The 23,628-nt window shown below is 38.1% G+C and overlaps 1 protein-coding gene across 7 annotated transcripts in view; it reads right to left on the bottom strand.

Annotated features, from left to right (window-relative positions):
• Positions 1-23,628, bottom strand: part of INPP4B (inositol polyphosphate-4-phosphatase type II B) — a 332,585-nt gene that overhangs the window by 191,106 nt on the left and 117,851 nt on the right. For 6 of the 7 annotated variants that reach the window (XM_064651566.1, XM_064651565.1, XM_064651567.1 and 3 more), the window contains 3 exons: positions 16,317-16,401; positions 6,797-7,021; positions 5,067-5,111 (listed from right to left, as the gene is read on the bottom strand). In XM_064651566.1, coding sequence (XP_064507636.1) covers positions 5,067-5,111; positions 6,797-7,021; positions 16,317-16,401 — 355 coding nt within the window. Of the gene's footprint in view, positions 1-5,066; positions 5,112-6,796; positions 7,027-16,316; positions 16,402-23,628 lie in introns of all 7 variants that reach the window. The other variant, XM_064651568.1, reaches the window with a different exon arrangement.

Here is a 23,628-nt window from a genome sequence, read left to right as displayed (position 1 = left end):
AAAGAGCAAAATGTAAAAGTAAACTGTAAAAATCTCAAACCCAGCCTTCATTTTTATGTTTTTGCTACTATTGTTCCTAACATGGCCAACATTTAACTTTTTTTGACGGATAAATACCCTTTGGCAATAAGTGACACTGTGAATTTGATTCATAGAGAAATGATCACTATTTAAATTTACTCAAAAGTGTGATGATGATGATGATATTTTTTTTTCATTTTTTTGGCTAACACGACAGAGCAGTTATTCACCAACTCGTACCTTGATGAAGCAGAAGGATAACCAAGCTAGATGGGAAAGTTCTGCTACGATCAAGACTCAGGTTTCAAGTGTGTGATATGGATAAAAACACGTCTTTCTTCTTATCATTCTTCTAGGAACAGCTGTTGCTGAAAGAGCTCCAAATTATGTTTCAGAATTGGAAAAATCATTTAGTCATGCTCTTTGAGCACCATCAGTGTACCATTTATGTTCAGTATGCAGAGTTAAATCTGCTTCAAGGTCTTTTCCAAGAGATGCCATTACAATAGTACTTGGGAAAAAATAAGACAGTGGATAATAAAAACTTCTGCATTTACAGGTAGACCATTCTTGTATCAACCCATTACTTGGTAAAATGAATAAGTAAATAATGTAGAAATTTCTAATTTTAATTCTTTCAACTACTTGAAGTTTTCTGTAAATTGTGCACCATTTAATGAGATTTTGTAAAAGGACATACCCGGAAGATTTGCCCTATGCTATACTTTGAAAAGTACCAAGATGTTACTCAACAACAGAGCAGTCCATCAAATTTCACTGCCCTAACATATTTGCAAAAAAAATTAGAGCTTTTGGAAATGCCTCATTTCCAAAAGGTGCTCTCATTAAAATTACTGTCTGAATATGCCTACAACATGTGCAGGGACATTCCTTTCTATACAGGTGTTTAGATCACTATACCACACCCACAGTATCCCTTGCCCTCTCTTCACAACTCTAATCCATGAGACAACTGCAAAAAAAACCACTAAAATGTGTCAAAATTAATTCTACTGACCATTGAGTAATGAACTTCTCTGATTTTTTTTTTCTAATTTGTTTTTCCATGTTAACATCATGTTCATAACCAAGTTCATGTTTGAGCACTTTGACTACCAACTGTGCCTTTGATCCTGCTCCCTTATTTTTCTGATTATTGGAGTTTTCTTGTGCTGCTTTGTCAGTTCACCATCAGGTAAATACAAATTCCTTTAGAGGTGCAAGCTCTTGAAAACTTCACAATAGTGTTCACCAACATGTATGATATAATTTATTTCCCATAACTATTACCTAATACTTTAGCTGAGTTGACATACCACACAGTAGCTATGCTACATCAATGGAAAGTCAGGAACCTGCACCATATTTAGTTACATCTGGGACTCAAGGGATGGGATATTTTAAAGAAGCAGCCAAGAACAGTAGCTCCAAAATAAACATCTATGAAAGAACTAACCCTGCACACTTCAAAGTCATGAGAAAGATTCTTATCAGCTTCACTGTGTGTTAGATTGGTTTGTTATTCGGGCCCACTGTCTGTTTTGATCCCTTTTGCTCTGTTCCTCCTCTCTGCTCAGCACCCTGCTACCTCCGTCATGGAACAGCAGGCAGAACACGATGACTTGAAAAGCCAAACAACAGGAGAAAGTTTGCAAAGTAAAACTTATCAGCAGCTACAAGGTTCAGAAATCAGCCATTTTTCCAAAGAGTCCCCAGAAATGCAAAAATCAAACATCTTAGTCTAAAGAATGCTCTGACTCCAGAGTTATGTTACGAGTATGAGCAGGTACACTCCTGAAAATCCTGAGTGTATGGCAGTGGAAAGCCGTAACTCAGAAGAGTTTTATTTCTTTGCTTTAACCTCAGGAAAAGAAAAAAAAAAGAAAAAGACACTTTATTGAACTTTAAAATAAAAGAAAAGAAGGCAATGTTTCCAACATTTTATGAAGAGAATGCTTTCTAGAATGTTAGGGATATAGGATGCAGCAAGACAGCTACCACAACAGAATACAAACCCCTAGGAAGACTTTAGCAATGTTATTTCAAAATGTAGTTATCAGAACCTCGAACTTTGAAAAGCAGTATTTACTGTCCCTAAATAAAACTCATGTATTAGGCAGTATCCAGATATTATTAAAAAGCTGCATTTTGTTTCAGTTACTCAAGTTCCATTCCTGAATGTTATTTATTGACCAGCTAGTGACAGAAGAGTTAAAATACAGTTATGAGAAAACTTTCAATTTTTTTAATAGAGTTAAAAACATGTATAATAACTGATATAAGCAAATGTCTATTTGCATATATATATACATGCTACTTCACTAATATAATATTGATTATACAGTGCATATGAACAAAATTATAGCTATAAGCCATTCTTTCAGGGCTAGAGACCAGCTTTACAGGTCATTAGCTGATAGATTTGCCTTCCAAATTTTAAATGCCAAAGGCCAGTCTAATCAAGCTGAAATGTCTCTATAGAGCCCTAAGATTTGGTTACCTAAGCCAGGCACACATCGCAGCAGTGTGTCTGCTTGCAGCAAATCCCTCTCCCATCTCATCCTGCTTTGCACCACCTCACAGAGAGATCTTGGAAGTCCTTGATTAGCTAAAGTTAATGCCAAGTCTTTAATTAGACATAATCCAAGCCTTCAAAGGGCAATGTCAGTCAACCAGTGTCCTTGGCCTGCCAGCAGCAGAGCGTGTTCCCCAAGTGCCCAGACCAGGCTGCCAGAGTGAGTCCCTTCCAGCCCTGTCAGTAACCAGGTGAACAGCACAGATGCTGGATTCCCCTAATGTAAATACCTTATGCTTAAATATGTAGCATGAATGGATGAAGGATGAAGACACTAAGAATCAGCTTTATGCAGTTTCCTGCATGGTCAAATATCCCTGGTTTATGACACTGGGCAGGAGTACCAGTCAAAAACAAGAGGTTTACTCTGCTATTTTTATTTGTTACCTGAGCAGCAGCAGAAGTCAATGTATAAGATCACTCAGAGAGCTGCAATGACTCAATCAATAATGTTGGAAAACAAACCACAGAACATAAAAGCCTACTAGAAACAACCTAATACAAAACACAAACACTGACACCATGAGTGAACAGAGATTCGTCCAGCACAAGTCTGAAAATGGCTTTACTTTGTTTCTACACCTCTGCCTGCTGGGGCACATTTATCACTGAAAGCAACTTCTCCTGAAGCATTGCTCATTTAATTTGCAGTCACTACCTGCAGCACCTTCCTTCCTCTCCTACACCACACCAGAGTCATTCTGGGAGTTTGGTATCACTGGAACACTGCAATTACTAGCTGTGCCCATATATTACAGTCACATCACCTATATAATGCATAATGAGAGGCACAGAAAAGTTAAAATAGCTCAATAATTATTATGACATGGTGATTCCCCAACAGAGATCCAGGCCTTTCTTCCATGCCTACATTTAACAATTTCAGCAGGAATAGTCCCTACAGGAAAAAAAAAAAACTACTAGACAAAGTTTATTGTAATGTCATAACTATCTAATTTTTAAAAGACATACAGATAAAGCTACCCAGATAAAGTTAGTCTAAAAATGATGGTATCAAACAGAACTGCATCTGCCCTGAGGGCACAGCTTTAGGGTATCAGCTTTTACATCAGCATAGTAGCAGCAGCACACAAGTCAAGTAAAAACCCAGATCCAAGGACAAGGTCAGGAAACAGGCTCCCATGAAGGAATGGGCAGAAACAGAACCTGCAGTCATGTCACTGATGCCAATCTGTTTGCTGTGTTCGGGAGTTTCTCAGGGATACTTGTTTGTAGATAATTCAGTATCTCCAAATAATGGAGTCTGGTGGATATTTATATAATATCCTGCTTACAGAGATCTATATTTCCCTTTTCCTCACATACACACTCTCTTTTGAAATAGGTGTTTTAAAGTTTTTACACCAGAAAAAATGTAACAGATACTGAATAACAACGAGTAAAAGTTTCTTAGAGTACATAAGATGAATATTAGCAGGTCATATGGATGCAAAAATCATAACAAATTTGACAAGTTTTAGTCTGTTCAGAATGCATGGAGGATGTAGCATCAGATATTTCAAACTGGACACTATTTGCAATTGTGTTATTTTCCTGCACACAAGAGCAGGGAATAATCATAGGACCCTTTAAGTTGGAAAAGACAACTTGAAGAGAGAGCTCAACCATTAATCAACTAAACCTAGCTATTGTTCTTATCGCTGCTATGGAATTATTGTATTTATTGCTTCTGCAGCAAATAACTATTTCACCTACCGTCTCAAAAGCTTCAGAGCTTTTGCACTGAAAGAACAGTGTCAAAGTAGAAAATCTTTCTTTCTAAATGCAGTTTGGGGCTGCAAATACTGTGCACCTTTATATCTTGTATCACAAATACATGATCATTCAATTAGCTTGCTTGACTTACCGAGTCATCTTAATCAGGATGTGTAGCTTTGAACAGAGGGGGAGGCTTGAGCTGATATAACACCTCCCAAAACAAAGTTCTCTTACATACTATAGCAATATATAGCTCTCATATACTAATTACTTACACTAAGTATAAAAAGTCAAAATCAGGTACACATTTATATTGACTCTACAAAATAATATCACTTCTAGATTCAAGCTTGTTCTAAAGTAACAGGACTCTTATCTGAACAAAATATCTTTTTAAGAACTTCTACTTGAATGTCTTTTCCCAAATAAGCAGCATTTCATAAATGACATTCACAAAAGCTGTTGGGCAGATTTTCAGCTTGGTTGAGCAGCACAGCATTAGAGAATTCAATAGACCTTTAGCCATTCCAACCAATTAAGAAACTATAATCAGCATTTCAAAAGATATGCACAGGCACCTCAGGCACATCTTCCCACCTAAAAGAACCAGGGCTCTTCTTTTTTTTTTTTAAACAGGTAACATGTTACACTGTAAAACATTCTCTCTCTCTCTCTATATATATATATGTATATATAATCTCTTCACACACAGAGGCCACTACAATTGCAAAAATTCAAAATGATATCTTACCAAGACTGAACTCCAGCTTTGGTTCATTTGCAATTCTCTGAATACCTTTAAACATTAAGGAAAAAAGAAATTAGAAATAATTTGATTTCCATGTCTTGCCTTTTAATACATAGTAAAGCTTTCATATGCCTCTACCTACCTGCCATTGCCACTGAAGTAATATTTTATGTTACAAACTTACAGTGAAAGAGAACTTTGCATGAAATATTTGCCTGGAAAAAAAAAAAAAGACTACTTTTGAAGACTTTTCTTTTTAACAGAAACTTTCCGTTGCTGGGAAGGGAAACTAATTAAAAAAAACCCAGCCTTTCATGGATGGATACTTGTAAGATCTTCAATCCCAATAACTAAGTATATACTGTTGGGAAAATATTAAATATAACAAATAATTTTTAAGTAGGTATGTCATCACATTAAAAACCAAAACCCATGTTGTGTGAAAGTATGTAAATCAGGTTATTATAGTAAAATATAACCACTTTATTGACCTACAAACTGTAAAGCAACAAAACCAACTTCTCTTTGTTAGAAAATAAGCACACTGATTCCTTTCCTAATATACCAAGAACAAAAACAACATTCTAATCCGTTGTGAAATAATGTTCTGTTGCATCTTTTACTGCAAAGGACAATATTTTCTTCTTGTCCTAGAATAAAGGAGTGAACAACAGAGCTGCAGCAAGAGAAAAGGGAGGGAAGAAGGGAAGGAAGGGTAAATAACACTGAGTTGTTCACCTGCTGCAGAAAGTAATTGGACCACAACTACAGTTTCAATGAAGCTTGTAGAAATTAAACTGTCTCTTGTTGACGTTTATGTATTGTCTCCAGTGAACAGTATTAAGTATTTGTCAGTATTGAAGAAGTTGGTCAGATGAGAAGGACCAAATTGGTATATGAACTGGAACAAGATTTTTATTTATAAAAAACCCCACACAATCACAAAAACAAACCACAAAGAAATAAAGCCCCAAATTTATAACTGTGTTTGCTCCATGCAAACTTGATGTTTCTGAATAAGTGTAGCTTCACACTGTTCTCATTACTGTAGCTAATCATTCGCATCTGTGCCAGAAAATTTACAGCTGCAGAGCTTAGAAAGGTCAGAAAAAAATAACAAAAAAGATTTATATTTTTTTTTCAAATGAAGTTACAGCAAATTTCTGGGTTGAGTTCTCCCACTAGCGTATTACCTGAAACAGCTTTAGGAATATGCTGGATGTAGAGTTGATTAAGTGACTGGGCAACTGAAATACAGTCTCTAGACCCCTGTGCACTAAATACAACTCAACATATGGCTACTTGCATTCAAATCCCCCGAGTGCTTTTATATCACAAAGAACAAATCTGTGATACTAATTTAAGTATCACTAAAACTTTATACATTTATCAAAGTTATCAAACTACATTTTAAACAGTAGTCCATATGTTCATGTAGGACATAAAAGAGGAAAAAATATTTCTAAGTCTTATGAAGAAAACAGGTTCGAGAGGAAAAGCCAGAAGCACAGAAACCACACATTCATTCCCCTGAAGGTTATCTGCATAACCCAAAATATATCAGGTAAATGCATTTAAAGACAATTCTCATCAGTTTACTTCCTCTACAACTACACTTTGACAAGCAAGAAGTTAAACAGCACTACGTACCCTGCTTGTGACACAATCTGTGCCACTACGGAGACTGGGCCATTCCTATTGTACCACTCAACAGAATGAGCACACGCACTTACTCGTGAACTGGGGCTCTCCCAGGCTGTCTGCTTGGGATGGAGGGAGAAACTGCCGTGCTTCATCTGCTGATCTCTCCTCTTTGATTTCCATGATCAACCTCCGGAGCTGCTGAATTTTATGCCGCAAACCTTCCGAGTTTGCCTCTCCCAGTGCCACAGCCCAAGACTCACAATCCGCCTTCGATGCAGCTTCGAGGTAAAGATCCGGCTCTCCACTCTGAAACTCTGCACTCAGAAAACATAAACACAGCTTTTAGGATTCAAAGGGGGATCATGAAAATATTGATGTCACACACAACTGAAACCACCACCACACATACATTTCTTTCCATGGTCACAGAACAACACACCCCCATCCATCTCTTGAGTCAAACTCCAACTCCTTCAGACTTGGTGCAGTACTAAACCTATCCACAGAGTGGTTCCAAAAGCAATTCATTCCAAAAGCTAAACAGGGTGGCAGAATCAAACCCAAATGGGAAATCCTTTTTCAGCACAGCAGCCTAGCAGGCAGTCTCAGAGCTGCTAACTTGAAAAAGAATTTGATTTAGCGGGGGCAGCAGACACAGTTCTGACAGAGAGTGGGATTCACCAGAATGAATGTGTCCACCATTTCTTCTATTAGAGATTTTCACTATGCTCAGCCTCTCATTCATCCTTGCCAGAACACAGATCACTAACACATGCAGATAATTTAGCACAAAATAACTCCTCTGTGAAGACTCAACAGGTTGTATGTGGGAGCTTCTGACCTCCTTACTATCCACATGTCATTTACCATTCTGCCTGAAGCCTAATTGTTGAATAATCAAATTTTCTAAGAACAAAAGAAGAAAGGGGGGGAGGGGAAAGCTGAAGCTCCCAAGGAATCCAGGTAAGTAGCAAGGGTTGGTCATTTGATTAAGATTAGCACAAGAAGAAAAAAACACCTCTTAGGCATTTAAAATTCTGTGGTATAGCAGGCTTCACAGAGTCACAAATTCAATGTGACATTTACTGCAACACACACTGAGAAGAGCAAACTGGAAAAGAAAGAAAAATCAATGCTTCTTTAAAAGAAGTTACCAGCTAATTTAGAAACATAAAACTCTATAAAACACCTGTGCTATTGCATCAATAAGGACTGAAGTATTTGGTCGGACACCAAAATCATTCTGACCTAAATAAGCTATATATCATACTACTGGGTGAAAAAGAACACTTAAATGTTTTCATACCTAGTTCAAAAATGCAAACAACATAGAAAAGTTCTTTTCAATACAATGTGAACTTAAATTCCTTTTACTAACTTGTGTATCTAACCTTGGGCACTTGCACACATGTTATTCTAGACCTGTTTGCACTTCATAAACTGAGCATCTGCCAGTTACAATTAACTCTGCTTTTATTGTTACGGAGGGAACAGAAGATGAAACCTCAGGTCTGGAAGCCTCTTAAAACTGTACACAAATGCCCGTGGAGGTGGGATAAGTTGGGTTTTTTTTCTGGGCTGGATCTACGGAAATCTAACTGTGGTTGCAGATGCTGTTAAAAATGCTGGATAACATTTCATATAGCAGTTGGACCATAGATTTCATGAAGAAAGATGGGAAGGAAGAGCAGAAAGTGAGGGAACATTTTTGGCTTCAGGGGCAATTGAAAAAGCTAAAAGGGATTCAAACTCTTGCCTCTAGTCCTGGCTCAGTCAGAAAAATAAGGTATTCAATTCTTGAGAGAAGAACATTCAAAATGTGAGGGAGATGCAAATATTCATCAGGTCCTTTCTTACACAAAGAAGTCCATACTTGAGTGACCAAACTGGAACAAGCTGAGCTTTACTGCTTGTCAAAGATGCACAGAGACATAGTGTGATCTGGTACTGCATCTGAGCCATGAGGGCAGTGACCTTCAGAAAGCTCCTAATTAAAAAAGCTGATAACTTTCCTGCTGCTCTGGTAAGATCTGCAGCAGCAGAGGAGTCTACTCCCTTCTGTCACTGACATCAATGATCCAAAAGTTTTTTTATTTCATAGTATTTTGGAGCTACCAGTGGGAAAAAATGAAAGGAAAGTCACGTAATCAAACAGGATCAAGATCAAAATTAACTAGCATTCTAATTAAAAATAAACAAAACTAACACCTGATTCTACCATTCAGCCTTTAAAAGCACAGACAATTTTAATAAAAGCAGTTTAGATATCCAAGATACCTTAGTGAAGGAAGGACTGTCAGAGAGATAAGCCAATACTTAACAATCAAAACACAAATATATCGAGGTGTTCTTTTCATTTTGGCTCTTTATCTTTAAATGTAAATAGGAACAGTGATCTTGCCTTGAAATATCCTACCACTAGCTAGATAAAAAAACATCTGCTTTGGGAGGAAGTCAATGTTTTGCAATTGAAATCATGCTATTTATATTTACCTCTTAGCTGTGAAAATCAGACTGCCAAGCACAAAAGGCACACTGAATCACCATTAATATGCATGCAACCAGAAATGGATAGTGAAATGCAGTAGGAGTGGCCATAATTCACTGTATTCTGATCAAACAGGTGCCAGTTTTGAGATGTGGAAATTCATTCTAAACTATCACTTCAAAACACTACAGTCTGCTATATTTAGATCTTTGGAGTACTCTGACAGATAAGTTAAATTCTGAAAAGCATATAAAAATGCCTGAAAAATACTCACCACTGCAAATGTGGAAAGTTTTATTCTGCAGATCCAAGAGTAGGTAAATTATCTATTTCCCCTACTGTTTCAAAGTATGTAATCACAGAATGGTTTAGGTTGGAAGGGACCTTAAACTGCATCTAGTTCCAATCCCTTGCCATAGGCAGGGACACCTCCCACTAGACCAGGTTGCTCAGAGCCCCATTCCAACCTGGCCTTGACAACTTCCAGGGAATGGGCCAGCCACAGCTTCTCTGGGCAACCTGTGCCAGTGTCTCACCACCCTCACAGTAATAATTTTCTTCCTAATATCTAATCTCAACCTGCCCTCTTTCAGTTTAAAGCCATTATCCCTTGTCCTATCAGTACATGCCCTTGTAAAAAGTCCCTCTCCACCTCTCTTGTAGATCCCCCATTAGGTACTGAATGAACAGTTTATGTACAAAAAGCTGACATGCCAGAAGAACCACAACGTGAAAAACACACACTGGCAAAAAAGCCTGTTGCAAAAAAGGAGCACACAGGTTTATTTATATAATAATCATCACCTCTTTTCTCTCTGTTGTTGGCTATTATTTTACATCAGCTGCATACAGTAAGCCCTAACAAGCTCAGACACTTAATTCCAAGTTTCAGTAGGGAGGCAAAACTTAGCTGATATGAATTTTTCTGAAATTAATGGACCCACGAATGTAAGCAAGGCCTCAAATGAATGGTAGACATATCAGAAGAATTATATTAATAACTAACTAAACAATTATTACTACATGGTTAATTAATTATATTAAATTGTTGATATTTCAATAAATACTAGATATATTAAAACATAAAAATATAATTAATGAAAATAAATGCAGTAGTATTTCATAGGTGGACAAAAGCACTTTATACTTTACAATTTAGAAGTTACTGCAGAAAATACAGGTACACAACCTCCAGAAAGTTAAACACAATGGATTTCTTTGCAAAACAAGCATTGAACTTACTAGTCCTAAATTCAAAGGAAAATTATCTATCATTTTATATTTATCTCTTTTTCGTCTTGAACTGAAGCTCTGCTTAGCTGGGCAGAGTGCTGCTTTACAGTGACATTACGGAAAGCTAATGTGGTCCAATGGCTTTACTGCTTCAGGCACCCTCTGAAGTGGGGACACCTTGCAAGCAGGTGCTTGGCAGCCCCTCCAGCAGCTTGTCCACCTTGCTGCCCCTCCTTATTTCATTAGCAGAGACTCAGCTGGAGGCAAGACCCGAAGAAGCAGTGAAAAGCAAATATATCTGTTCACAGAACTTTTTCTGATCAGGACTCTGTTCACAAACAGTTCTTTTACTGAAGTGTGATCTCAACAAGACTTTCTCCCACAGAAGTCAGCATGGAAAGTTCTGGTCCCACAGGACTTCCCAACAGCTCAAACAAAGAACTCAAGGCCCCCGCTCATACAGGACTGCTGTCAAATAAGGGAATAGCACAAAGAGAAGCTTACATCCCCAGTGGCACTGGAAAGCTTTTTCTACTCTAACCCAAGTGCCTAAAACCAAAAATGTATTTTCATGCTAGTTCCATCATCCACAGATAACTTTTCCTTCTTCCAATTATTTCATAACGAAACCTAAATTTTCCAAGTTTTTCAATTTAACAATATCAATTGCCCCTTTTGTTCTAAGTACCTTGACATTACAGTTGTTTTAAAAATGAAAACAAATTTCTTGTTAAAAATATCTCAATGATGTACCTCTTAATTTTTAAAATGTACTTTATTGTAACTTTAATCACAATCTCTTAGACAGAAACTGAGGTTTCAGTGAATTCAGAAATAATGGAGTCACCAAAAAAAGTTTAGGCAGTTATTGGAGCTGACTCTTATCTTTCAAAAGACTGCAATTTAATGGAAAAGCTTTCAAAATAAAAACATAATAAAACAAACAATTCCGCAGGGTAGGGGGAAAACACTTTGGTTTTACAGCTTTTTCACTGATTAATCTTCATTTTTTCTTTAAAAGTTTTTATTGGTTTATTTTACTAAACATGCAAAAGTGACGGGAAGATTGGTACTCTCTGGCTTGCTTTATTTTCCTTCATGAGAGTTATAAGCATAACATCGTGTTGAACCAAGCAAAAAAAGAAGTTACTGGGATTATTTAAATTTAAAAAAAACCATACAAAGCCCGTGGTCAATGTCCAGGATGACAGCCTGGACTTTTCTAAAAGTGCACTACTTTTCCTCTTATGCCAATATGCAAAGTAAGAGAGTTCAGAAAGGTTAAAGGTTGTCTGTCTCTTTTCACACACACCAGCAAAAAAGTAATTCTCACTTGCTAGCTCAGCAGAGGAAAATGGTTAAGAATATCAGTGAGTCACTGGCACTCTAAAATATAAAGCACCATCAGAGCTAACCACCATATGCTGTAACAAAAGTAGAATGGAAGCTTTGATACGTAAATTATATCCGCAGGATATTTCTAATACAGACATCAGAGGCTTTTAATTCACAAAGCCGTCTGAATTCTATATGCTGATGCATTTCATGTTCAAATTAGTGGTGATGAAATCATCCCATGGTTACTCATGATGCTATGTTAATCTTCCTTTGGAAGTTAAATTTTCAATCAAAGATAAAGAATTTAATTAAAATTTTTATCTTCAGTGATTTTTTTTTTTTTTTTAAATTTTGCAATGCTGGAATGAACTTATATAAGATACCATTATAATCTCCATTTAAGTCCCCACAGAACCTCACCAAGAGTCTGAATATTTGAAATTAATACAGCATGGTACCCTAGGTTGACTACTGCAGTACTTTGTTTCTTTTAATACCTGTCAGCTTTCACACATGCCACATTGCTTCTCCCCTTTCATCAAATATCTCACCTATGCTGGAAGCAATGCAAACCACAGAAATATCTGAATACCACAGTGATATCTCAGGACCCCTGAACAGAAACACCGTAGCATTCACCAAAAACACCAAGTGTGGCCTTTGCAAAGCAGAGGACTGCTTTTCCTGAGATAACTAGATCATATCTCTGGCTAGACCATCAGTTTGCCTTAAAAAAGGCAGGATTCAGAGATCTTGATTCTCTGCATACATTGGCAAGGGTAACCTTTGCATATGCCTCAGTTATTCCATCCCTAAAACAGGGAGTGATACCTGCCTGCCTTTGCAAGCCACTACTATTGAGAGAAAAAGCTCCAGATTAAGTGGTTTGCATACTACAAATGGCAAAAGGGAATGCTTGCTGTCTTAAGGATATTCCCACATACAGGCCTTCCCCCCCCCCCCCGATTTACTGCGATGTATTTTACATGACTGTGACCTTGTATCAGAAGCTCTATCTACCTCCTCTGTTCCTTGCCTCCCTCCCCTCATTCCTCACCAGCCCTCCCTGGATGTTACAGCTCTTACCTCCCTAGCTCTCACCAAGGGACCACACACGGTAATGCAATTAATGCAATCCTTCAGGAATCTCTTTTCAAATCAAGAGAAGGCAGCCCTTGCATGATGCCTCCCACATCTGCTTTCATTTCACTGTGCCTGTGTCCCTTGGGTACATTCCCAATTTTGTGTTGTCCAGTGCCACACGGAGGAAAGGGAGGCAGAGTTCTTTGGTCTCACCCACATGAGGCTCTATACAACACAGTGGTCAACTCAGACTGCTCTTGGGAGCAGCTCAAACATCCAGCCATGCAGCTCCTATTCCCTATTCCAGGGAAACATAACAGTGACCAAAAAACTACCAATATTCTGTTCCTGATTGCCTGTCTTATCTGCTCTTTGCCCTTCTGCTCAAACACTGACTCCTCTGGAAGCGGACAAAACACACTTAGATGCCTGATGCAAACTAACCCGGGTGTGTTGGCCTTGGTCAGGTCCAGCCACCTGCCCCACAGCTCGCTCACTCCCCCTCTTCAACAGGGCGGAGGGAGAAAAGAAGAGGCAGCTCACGGGTCGAGATAAAGAGAGGGAGATCACTTACCCATTTCCATCATGGGCAAAACAGACTCATCTTCTGGGAAAAATAATTTATTGCAAATTAAAAGAGGAGAAACAAATAAGTATTTCACTCCTCCACTCCTCCCTTTTACCCAGGCCCAACTTCACCCCCAACTCCTCTGCCTTCCCCACACCCCAGGCAGTACGGAGGTTTGAAGGCTGGGGCGATATGGTCAGAGCTCCTCTCAGCTCTTCCTTCCTCCTCACACTTTACCCCCAGCTGTAGCGTGGTCTCTCCACAGGCAGCAGGGAAGTACCTGCACCACTGGGATCTCTCCAGGAGAACCTTTGCTGGGGTGCCTGGAGCACCTCTTCCCCACCTCCTGATTTCAGGAGTGAATCACACCCATGTGAACTACCTCGTTCAATCAGATCCACCTCACACCAGTGTCTGACCTGTCCTGCTAATGGTGACCCGTTCACATCACAAGGGCATTTAAGCCATCAGCCACATATGGACTGAAAGTTCACCTAACAAATCCTTCTGTTTCCTTCCAAGGTCCACTTGGAAACCTTCTGAGCTGGGCTGCTTTTTTGAGAGCACTACACTTGAAGCACTGACAGGATTATCTGCTCTGACTGCCTGACCTCTTCTGCCTTCCCCTTATGTTTCAGAGCCCACAGTGCCCCGAGGTGATCTTCAGCTCCACAGTACGTTCCACGAAAATGTCCTTATTTTTCTCTCCATGTTTACTCCACTGCCCTTTATTATTTTCTCTTCCTAGATATCCCAGCTACACCACAAGGTAATCCCACAGATCAACTCTGTCTCTTTTCCTGAAGCATCTGCTGTGCTCTGGCAGAGCTCTCCTCCATCAGTTCCCCAAGGAATTTGACATTGTGAGCAGGTATGTCTTCCTATTCTGCTTCCACCTGAATCCTCTGAAGTCCCAGATACACATTCTATAGCTGGTTTTGGTTCCCAATAGCCCATGAATCTATTCTTCTGACAATGCAGTTAGCTTTTCACAGTCAAAGCCCCCACTGACAAAGTTCTCTTCCCAGTTCCTGAGTTTTTATTTTCTCCCCCATTTTGTCTTCTGAATTTTATTCTATCCTACAGTACATGGATTATTATTTCACTTCTTTTGGTATTTTATCTTCATTCAGTACACAGTATATCATCTTCATTTGTCTTCAGTTTTGTTCTAATACCTCCTAATAGTCTGGCTTTCTTTTCCCATCCAACAAATCATCAGCCAGGTCGTTGTCCTTGTTCTCCAGCACAGGAAAACTGCCAAGTTTGAAATACATTTCTCCTCTACCTGTCTGTCTCTTTCTCTATCTCTGTTAGGTCGTGCCCCAGGCATTCATTCTTGTTGGTTCTGCTTACCTGAAGTTTTCTGTACTGTTTTTTCTTCTTTAATATGTTTTTAGAGGCTGGTTAGAATGCTACCCTTAGCTCTGGTGACTACTGACACACTACTGACCTTCAAAAACCTTGTTTTGGGAAGTCTATGTCTCAGATAGCAATTTCTGTTCCTAACTATGGAAGCATATTTCTTCCTGCACACATATTCACAGTCTCTTTTTTCTCCACAGGCAGCCTGAAGTGCTTACTCAGTATTCATTGTTGTCTACTTGCACAGCTTTTGGGCTTAAAATCTGCCAGTCTCGCTGCCACAGAAACCGTCCTGTTTGCAGACTTCAAAGCTAATTGAAAGAGTCCTGTCAGCAATTACAGCTGTATTCTGGGTTCAGTTCAGGAGCATTATGTCCAAGCACTGTAAAAGAAGTGCCACAAGGGAACTGACACGACTGTATTTATATTCATAAAGTTGATTATTCTATGAATGAATTGGACTCATTGAGGGTACAATTAGAAAAGTCTCAATTTGAGAGTCAACGGTAAACATTTGGCTCTTACAGTCAGGCAAAGTAATGCTTCCAAATCCAGAAAGCAGTCCTGTTTGATGCAGTGCCTCAACAGCAGGCACAAAACATACCATTTCATTCCCTACAGAAGATGCAGGATTTGAGCTACTCCCCAGAATACTACCCAGAAAAGGATAAAATCCACATTTTAAGTCCTGCCTTCTCAAACGTGACCAACCACTAAGAATCACAATCAGGTGAGGCCAAAAATTAGGACAATCAATGCAATGTTTCCCTTGAAGTGGGATGGAGATTTTGGTGAGTATAAAAACAGCTGATAGGAACCTCTATTAAGCATAAAGGTGGTCATCGAGCCCACAAAGGCAGCATAACTTTTTTTACCTCTGGTCTTAGACCACCACAGCTAACAGTAAATAGTAAATTGATCTAAGGACTTGAAGACTCTGCATGGTATTTGCAAGAATCCATGTCAAAAAATTTCTAACACAATCGCTATTCGAGATGTTCCTGCAGAGAAAACTCTAAGTCAGCATTTTCTCCAAATAAATTCTTTCCCCTAAAGCAAGGATTCTGGCTTCTACGAAATAGCTATTTTTATTCCTGTTTTAAACAATTTTAAAAATGAAGAGTTGATAAAAAGTGAGAAAAACAGGAAACTTCTCATTTAATAGGGAGTTTAGCAATGATTAATCATTGAAGAATGAGATGAATTGGCTATGCATCAGCATAAACATAAGCCCCATATTGTACAAAATATGTGACAAAACAAAACCTCAAACTTCTATTTATTGTCAGAGGAAAAAGATGACATGACTTTCACTTGATTTTAGAAAAAACAATAGCTTTTAGGAGTTTCTTTTAGACATGAATTCAGAGACCATCAGTATTTATATGTATGCATCGAACAGACAACAGGATACACTTAAGCTAAGTTTTTAGCAAAGTTTCAATGCCTGGGTGGTTGGGGGGGGGTTATTGTAATTTTTGTTGTCAGAAATAAAAAGATTCACACTGAACACATTGAGCTATGCCTTACTTACTGAGAACTATTGAAACATCTGCTTTACTCCTGAACTCCACAACCCAGCAGCGCTCCAGGATTACCACTTCAGAGGCATCAGAGCTCTGTGAGACAAAGATGAGAAAATATCAGGATTTGGAACCTGACTGGGAAGTCCTTCTGTTTGGCTGTTCACAGCTGATGCAACATGTAGATACAAAGACAACAAAGCATAATAGTCACCAGGCAGATGGATACAGGCATTCTTTAATTACTAATCTGTGCCATCCTACTTCAGCTAGATGAGTTATAAAAGGAATAAACTGCTAGTACAGACCATGCAGGAAAGTTCAAAAAGTAACTCAGTAGTTTTTTGGGTTTTTTCATACTTTGAGTTTTCAAAAGTTTAGATGCCACTTCATTCCTAAGCAAGTCAGGCAAGCCCAACTCATTCAAACTTTCATATTTACTAATAAGGCTGAATCAAATGTCAGATTCTATTCAAAGAGTAGGATATTTTTCAAGTGAACAAGATAACATGTAATCTTACAGAAGGCATTTCTCTTCAATTTTTATTTGAAAGGGATTTCTTTATCTTCGCACGAAATTTCGAATATGGTCTCTGGCTATGCAATTCAAATAACATTAAGTGATATGGACCCATTGCAGAGTGCAATAGGATACAAATTACCACTATCATTTTTTGTGAGTGCTTTGCAGAGAAGATGCAGACTCTTCTAGTTTAGTACGTGTGACTCATTTTTCAGAAGAGTGAAGCTATCAATCACTCCCTCGGAATTAATCTTTTTTCCCCTTAAAACTTTTATCATCCATTTTTTATCCCTAATATCTTGTAACAAATAACCCTTTAGAACATGCACCCATTCATTCCCTTCATTCCAGGTTTCCAACACGAATGTCACAGAGCTCATTCTCTACTTCTGTGAGATTCTGCAGGGATTAATGTAGAATCCTAATTTAACATTCCTTCCTCAGGTGGTACTTTATTCTAAGTGATCCTAAAGATGAAAAATTTTTCATATTGTAGACCAATTTTACTAAAACCCTGAACTTTAGTTTCACACACCTGACACTCAATGAATTCATAAAACAGCTCATATTTATAACACCTGCCTAATACGCACAAGTTTTCTTGTCCACCCCTTTCTCTGCATTTACATTGTGTTATTTGGCCTGCTAGAAGCAGAAGCAAACTTTTTGCCAAGAGTTTCATGTTCATTTTCAAAGGGATGCATTGACCCTGCATTTTCTCACAAAAGGGCCCTTAACTTACCTAGTAGTACCATGAGCAAATTAGTGAAAATTTAATACAGTAAGACTAAGGCTGACTAGTAACACAACATGTAACACTTGAAAGTCTAACAATGATTTCCTTGAGAAAGTCTATATTTATTCACTCTCACCTTTTACCACTTACTAAATGAATACTCCAAACCCGGTTATTAAAATACAAACCAACATCCAAAGGCAACAAGAGGTTAAAATAAAACAGAGGAGCATGAAAAAGAAGCACATTATGTTATATTGAAATGTGCCAGAAGTCAAGAGAGAAGCTGTAGTAGACTAAGAAAAAGAAAGCACACTTCTCTAGAAACCACTTGTAAATTGATTTCTTTGAAATATTATTCAGGCTGGGCTGGTCTAAAAGGAGTGTATTGTCATGTAGATTGAAAAAAAAATCTGATTTTTTTTTTTTTTTTTAAAGAGAGAAAAGGAGAAAGTAGTGAAACAACGCAGTAAATTTTGGGAGAAATACAAGTGCTACTTTGGGAACTTTTTAATTTATAGAATCCAGCAAGTTAAGCATACATGGTAACTCAGGAGACTCTCAGGTGCTGTCAAGTCAGGCGTTCTTTGAGGCGTTCTTCTACCAAGGAAAGCAAAATACAAGTCTTTATGAGCAACAGCTAAAGTCAGCTTGGGAAAATAAGCAAAAATAGTCCAAAAACCAAACAGGAGACTAATTAGGAAGAGTTCTCCACTATCAGCAATGATGCTGGTAACTATTTTAATTCTTTAGATTTTGAAGCACCGACATAACCTCCCAGATAAACCTCACTTGAAAAAGTGTATAATGCAGCCTGAAGTTAACAAAGGTTTGAGACCATCTAAGACTCATCTGTGAATACAAAAAACCTTTTACCAGCTCTCTCAAAAAAAAAAAAAAGTCAAATGATTCTTAACACCTTTTCCACTTTCCATCCCTGCAGAAAATGGTTCTGATGATGATATTAATGCTCCACAGATGAAACACATAAACGTGAGAAGTCCCCAGACTTAATATCTCCTCCAAAACATACATCTGTGGTAAGTGAAAGCCTGTCACTATATAAAGAAATGCAACTCCCTGTTGGCGTGGCTTTCAGGCAAGTCAGATGTTCACAAAGGCCAGGAATGAAGAAGCATAGATTCCACATAGTTTGCTACAGCTGCCAAGACTTAAAGAGTTCATGTTTTGATCTGTATATGATAGACATAACACAGGCAAATTGGCAAGGGCTTAGCAAAAATAGCCTTCAAATAATTAACAAGAATTTGTGTCGGCGCAGTTTTTCTCACTGTGCAGTTGATATGCAACACTATTTACAAACGAGAGAAGGATTTCAAGCTCTCTGTGTTTTAAGACAGCAGATGCTGCAGCACAAGAGCCTCTTTTTATAGACAAGTTACTCTACTCCCTGCACGAGTGGAAGCTGGAATGAAGCAATGTTGCAACTTCAATGACTCTGAGTGCTTTTCCAAGATACACAATCAAGAGCAGTGATCAGAGGACGTGCATTTCTTTTTTCTGCATGTGAGAGGGAACAAGAAGGGAAACAAGACAAAGGGATGAAAGAGCATAGGGCTGCCAGAAAATAAAGCACACGTTGCTGCAAAACATTTCCTACATCCTGACACAAACCTGAAGAAAAATACCTTCAGGATTACTATTATGGCAGACTTTTCATCATTTAGATGAGCTATGCTATGCTCTGTCACACAAAAAGCTAACAAGAAATTTACTTACAAATGAAATGACAAAACTGCAATCAAGGAAACCATTATGCATATCTGATAGAGGATCAGCTTCGTTTTTCAATACCTGAAGAGGTCAAAAATTTCTCTCATTTCAAGTGCATAACATGAGCTCATCTGGACTAGCTCTTATTTTATTTTCTTCTATTCTTCTTTTATTTTAATAAAAGAGTAAATTCAAATGATCTGGTCTTTATGCATGGAAAATAGATCAAAATCAGATCTATAATACTGTGTGAAGACCTAATATATTTTCTTCCTGCCATTGGTACTCTTGGATAATTGTTTTAAAAACTCACTAGATCAATCCAAATGCCAAACAGCAACTAGACCTTGAACTATTACATCTTTCTCTAAATACTGACAAGGTCTACAGGCACAGCACCACCCCACAGGACCTGGAAATTATTTTAAAACACTGATTTGAGGAGGCAATTCAACGATTCATATATCTAAATTAAATATCACAATGAAACTGCTCAGGAAGAGTCCCCAAATCTAGAATTAGCAGAAACCTTTTGAATTCACTTTGCCAAATGATTGGTCAAGATTTGCTGTCAGGATGGTGGTGTAAAACTAAGGTACTACAGTAATAAGTCCATGACTGTCTGCTGTAATTCATGAGTTTGAGAGCACTGAAGACACTCCACTCTGTGGAATCTATGTCTAAAGCTGAAGAGACGGTCACATGTATGAATAGGTGTCTGCTAACTGCATATTCACCCCTACATAACTGTACATATCTCCTTTTGATGTAAAGGAAGTTTAATTGTACCAAACTGACATCTATCATTCAAGTATTTAGCTCCAGATGCACAAACTGGAATTTGTGACTATCTTATTGCAGACTCCAGCCTGCAACGTTTCTTTGGACTGGAGAGAAAAGAAAAAAAAAAAAAAAATAAAAAGGAAAAAAAAAAAGAAAAAAAAGAATAAAAAGAAAGCTTTCAAAAAAAGAAAGCACTGGGAAACTTTTGAAATGTCAAAGAGAACAGCACGTTTCAGCTATTTTTGCATTCCTGTAAATCTGACTTGATGTACCGTTGTGGGAGGGGGGGAGAAGTGTGTCATCATGAACTGGTTTTACAATAGGAGATTTGTTGCTGTCTGTAGGGAGGGGGGAAATCTACTGCTAGGTATGGTATATCACATAAAGAACTAAACTGACAGTTAAAATTAGAAGTGACATTCCAACCAATTCCTCTGTGCTAAAACAGTTGGGCAGAAAAGTAAAGCCATAGCACTGTAGAGAGAACAAACACTACAGAAAGTAAAAACTCCTCTAATAAGACATCATTAAAAGCCTCCACAGTCAACTAGGAGTGAGGGTGTGCATGTAGTGCGTGTGAATTTCACAGCTTATTTCTTTTAAAAGCATATTTTCACAAACTTGAAATAATTAAATCAAAAGCCTTATAGACTAGGGATGCTACATACACCAAACTACTTATGTTTTTTTCACATCAGTTATTTTCTGCCTGTGTTTAAAATTATTCTTATGATTAAAAAGAGTTAAAGACAGAATTTTTACAGAAAGGTACCAAAACATATCTGAAACAGAAAAAATTATAGTCACATACACATGACACAAAAGGCTATGCAGCAGAACAAAAAAAAAAAGAAAAAGAAAATACTTTCAGTTCTTACTTGCTATTAAAGAAAATATTTGCAATAGAAGAGTTTGCCTGAAGGGACTGGTAGCAGCAGGTGAAGTTATTTTGAACCACATCACCTCTCCCTCAAACTGCAAAGTCATCACTGTCCCCCACTTACTAGAAGAATACATAATGGAAGTCTTAGAGGAATAGATGAGGAACCCTGTAAGACCAGGTATTTGGGCATCTACAAGGCTGCTGTCAGTAACATACAGGCTAAGAGCCCACCTTGCAAGAATGGAAAGCAAAGTAAAGTGCCTGCTCCTCATGAGGGACCCTTCCCTAGTTCAACCATGTGGCTACAAGCCGACTGTGTAAACGTGGCTCGGAAAATCTTGGTGCCCTCGGACTCCTACTCAAGGCTGACTTTTCCAGGAATAGAGCCAGAAGCCAGTGAATAGATGGGATGATACAGACACCACCTCTCAGCACACCTACAGTGTGACCAAAGGTCTGTAACACACCACAGCACTCACGATAGCCCAGCACCAACCCAACTGGCTCTGACACCAACAGCAGCAAAGCCTTAATGGCATTAAAAATAGCACAGGCTGTACAACCTGCCTATGATCCCGAGTTTTTACAACTTCCCTGGTACTGGCAAATGAGCTAGTTAGCTCAATAATGTGGGCATGTGCTCAGGTCGTGCTTTTGACTACGTTATAAACATTACCACCTACATTTGCTATTTCAGCGTTAGCGCACACAAGGTTCATCACTCCACAGATAAAGCACAGCATTTTTATATATTCAACAAGAAAAAAAAAAGGAACAGGAATTATCAGGGTAATATCATTCATAAACAGAAAAGCTAATATAGTCTTAAATGTATTTCAGTGTATTTCTACAGCAGAATGTCCATCGCCAAATAGAGTAAAAAAACTGTTCTGATTTTGAGGTATTAACAAAGGACTCCACAGCAATCACAAGCATATAATCTGCAGAATAAAAAACACCCCTTTAAATGCTCGCAATCAGCATTCAACTATCTGAAATCTCCTTTAATATTATATATTCTTCTACCATAATAACATTCCCATCCTGTGTCTATTAAGTAACGCAAAGCCTACGACCCAAGCTGTGTGATAAGGAAAAACACGCTTGCTGGGCATCTGATGAGGTGCTTCAATTACTCCAGGCAAGCTATAACCTGGTAGTTCATTACAGCCACCTTTACAAACTGTCAGCTCACTGAAAGATACTCACATCATCTTTTACAAATAATGAGCTACCCACTGTGATTAATCCATCATGCAACGCTACCCGATACCAACTTCAAGCTGACAACATAATACCACCAATCTGCATTCACCCTGGAAAATGTTGACTGACGTCACTAAATAACTTCTGCAGAACAGAAAACAACCTTTAATAGACTATTACCTTTAACAAATGTGAATACCTAACCAAAAGTAGTTTCTTTTTCAGTTTGAAAATGCATTTGTAATAATAATAATAATGTACAAATATACATTCACTCAGTTTATTATTTCAGCTTAACAATGAAAATCTCAAATTACCTTTTTCTACCAAATTTAGTTATACATAGTTTAGACACAAATTAGTTAAGTTTTTCAAAGTTACATTCTGGTGCAAGACTCCAGTGCTCTATCACAACACATACCTCAGATAACACACTTTTTTAAAAGAAAATTTTCCTGTTTTGTTCTACACTTTTTGGCAGTTATTTAAAATATGTGGTAATAATCTTTGCTCAGTTCCCAATATATTGCCTTCTTACTTCAAAAACGTTAAAATACCCTGACCACAGCTTTGCTCCCAAAGAGATTACAGTGATCCTGGGAATTCTGGGAATGCCTGAGCACATGCACACTTAACATAAAAATGACATACAATATTTCCAAGAGAACAGCTGTATCAGACCCAAGACCCATCATTCTGCCTACAAGTGACATAGGAAGTGTTCAAGGAAGAGAAAAAGCAGGGCAAACACGTGCAGTCCTCTTTCATTTCCCTGCTGTTTTCACATCAGGGTTTTTCCTCAGATGCCTTTTCCAGTCACTAACTCTCAATGATACTCCTCTTTCCTGAGAGCACCTAGAATTTTTCCAACACATTTACTCTCAGCATGTTATCAAAAAGCAACTTCAGTATTTCCACTACCCACTCCAAGAAAAACCACCTTCTTTTGTCTGTTTGCAATCCAGTTCCCCCAGCTTCACTTAACATCACACTGGAAGAGGCAATAAACCATTAATCTTTACCTCCTTCGAGCTGTTAATGATTTTTCAGATTACTATCAGAGGTCATCACCTCTTACACAGGCTGAAAAGTTTTATCTCCTTCACTCCTTGTCCTGAAAACTTAAATAGACCTTTCTCTGAAACCTTCCCAGCTTCTCTATGTCCTGTGAGATGAGGGGAAATGAACTGCACGGTGGATCTTTACAGACAGAGCTCTCCGCTTTGTTCTCTCCTTTCCCAACATCTCCTAACATTCAATTTACTTTTTAGCCCCAACTGATCATCCACTTGCCCTTCTAATGGAAATGTAACTCTCTTCAGATCTCATTCGGGGGCAGAGAGGCAGGAATTAGTGCAAAGCCCGTTTTTTTGATGGGAAACTTTTGTTATTTTTCTTCACATGCAACTTCACACTTAAGGATGTTGGTCTATATCTGCCACTTTATTGCTAATTAGT

This window comes from Pseudopipra pipra, chromosome 4 (genome assembly GCF_036250125.1).
Source record: "Pseudopipra pipra isolate bDixPip1 chromosome 4, bDixPip1.hap1, whole genome shotgun sequence".
NCBI classification, from domain to species: Eukaryota; Metazoa; Chordata; class Aves; order Passeriformes; family Pipridae; genus Pseudopipra; species Pseudopipra pipra.
This window is presented reverse-complemented; position numbering and strand designations above follow the sequence as displayed.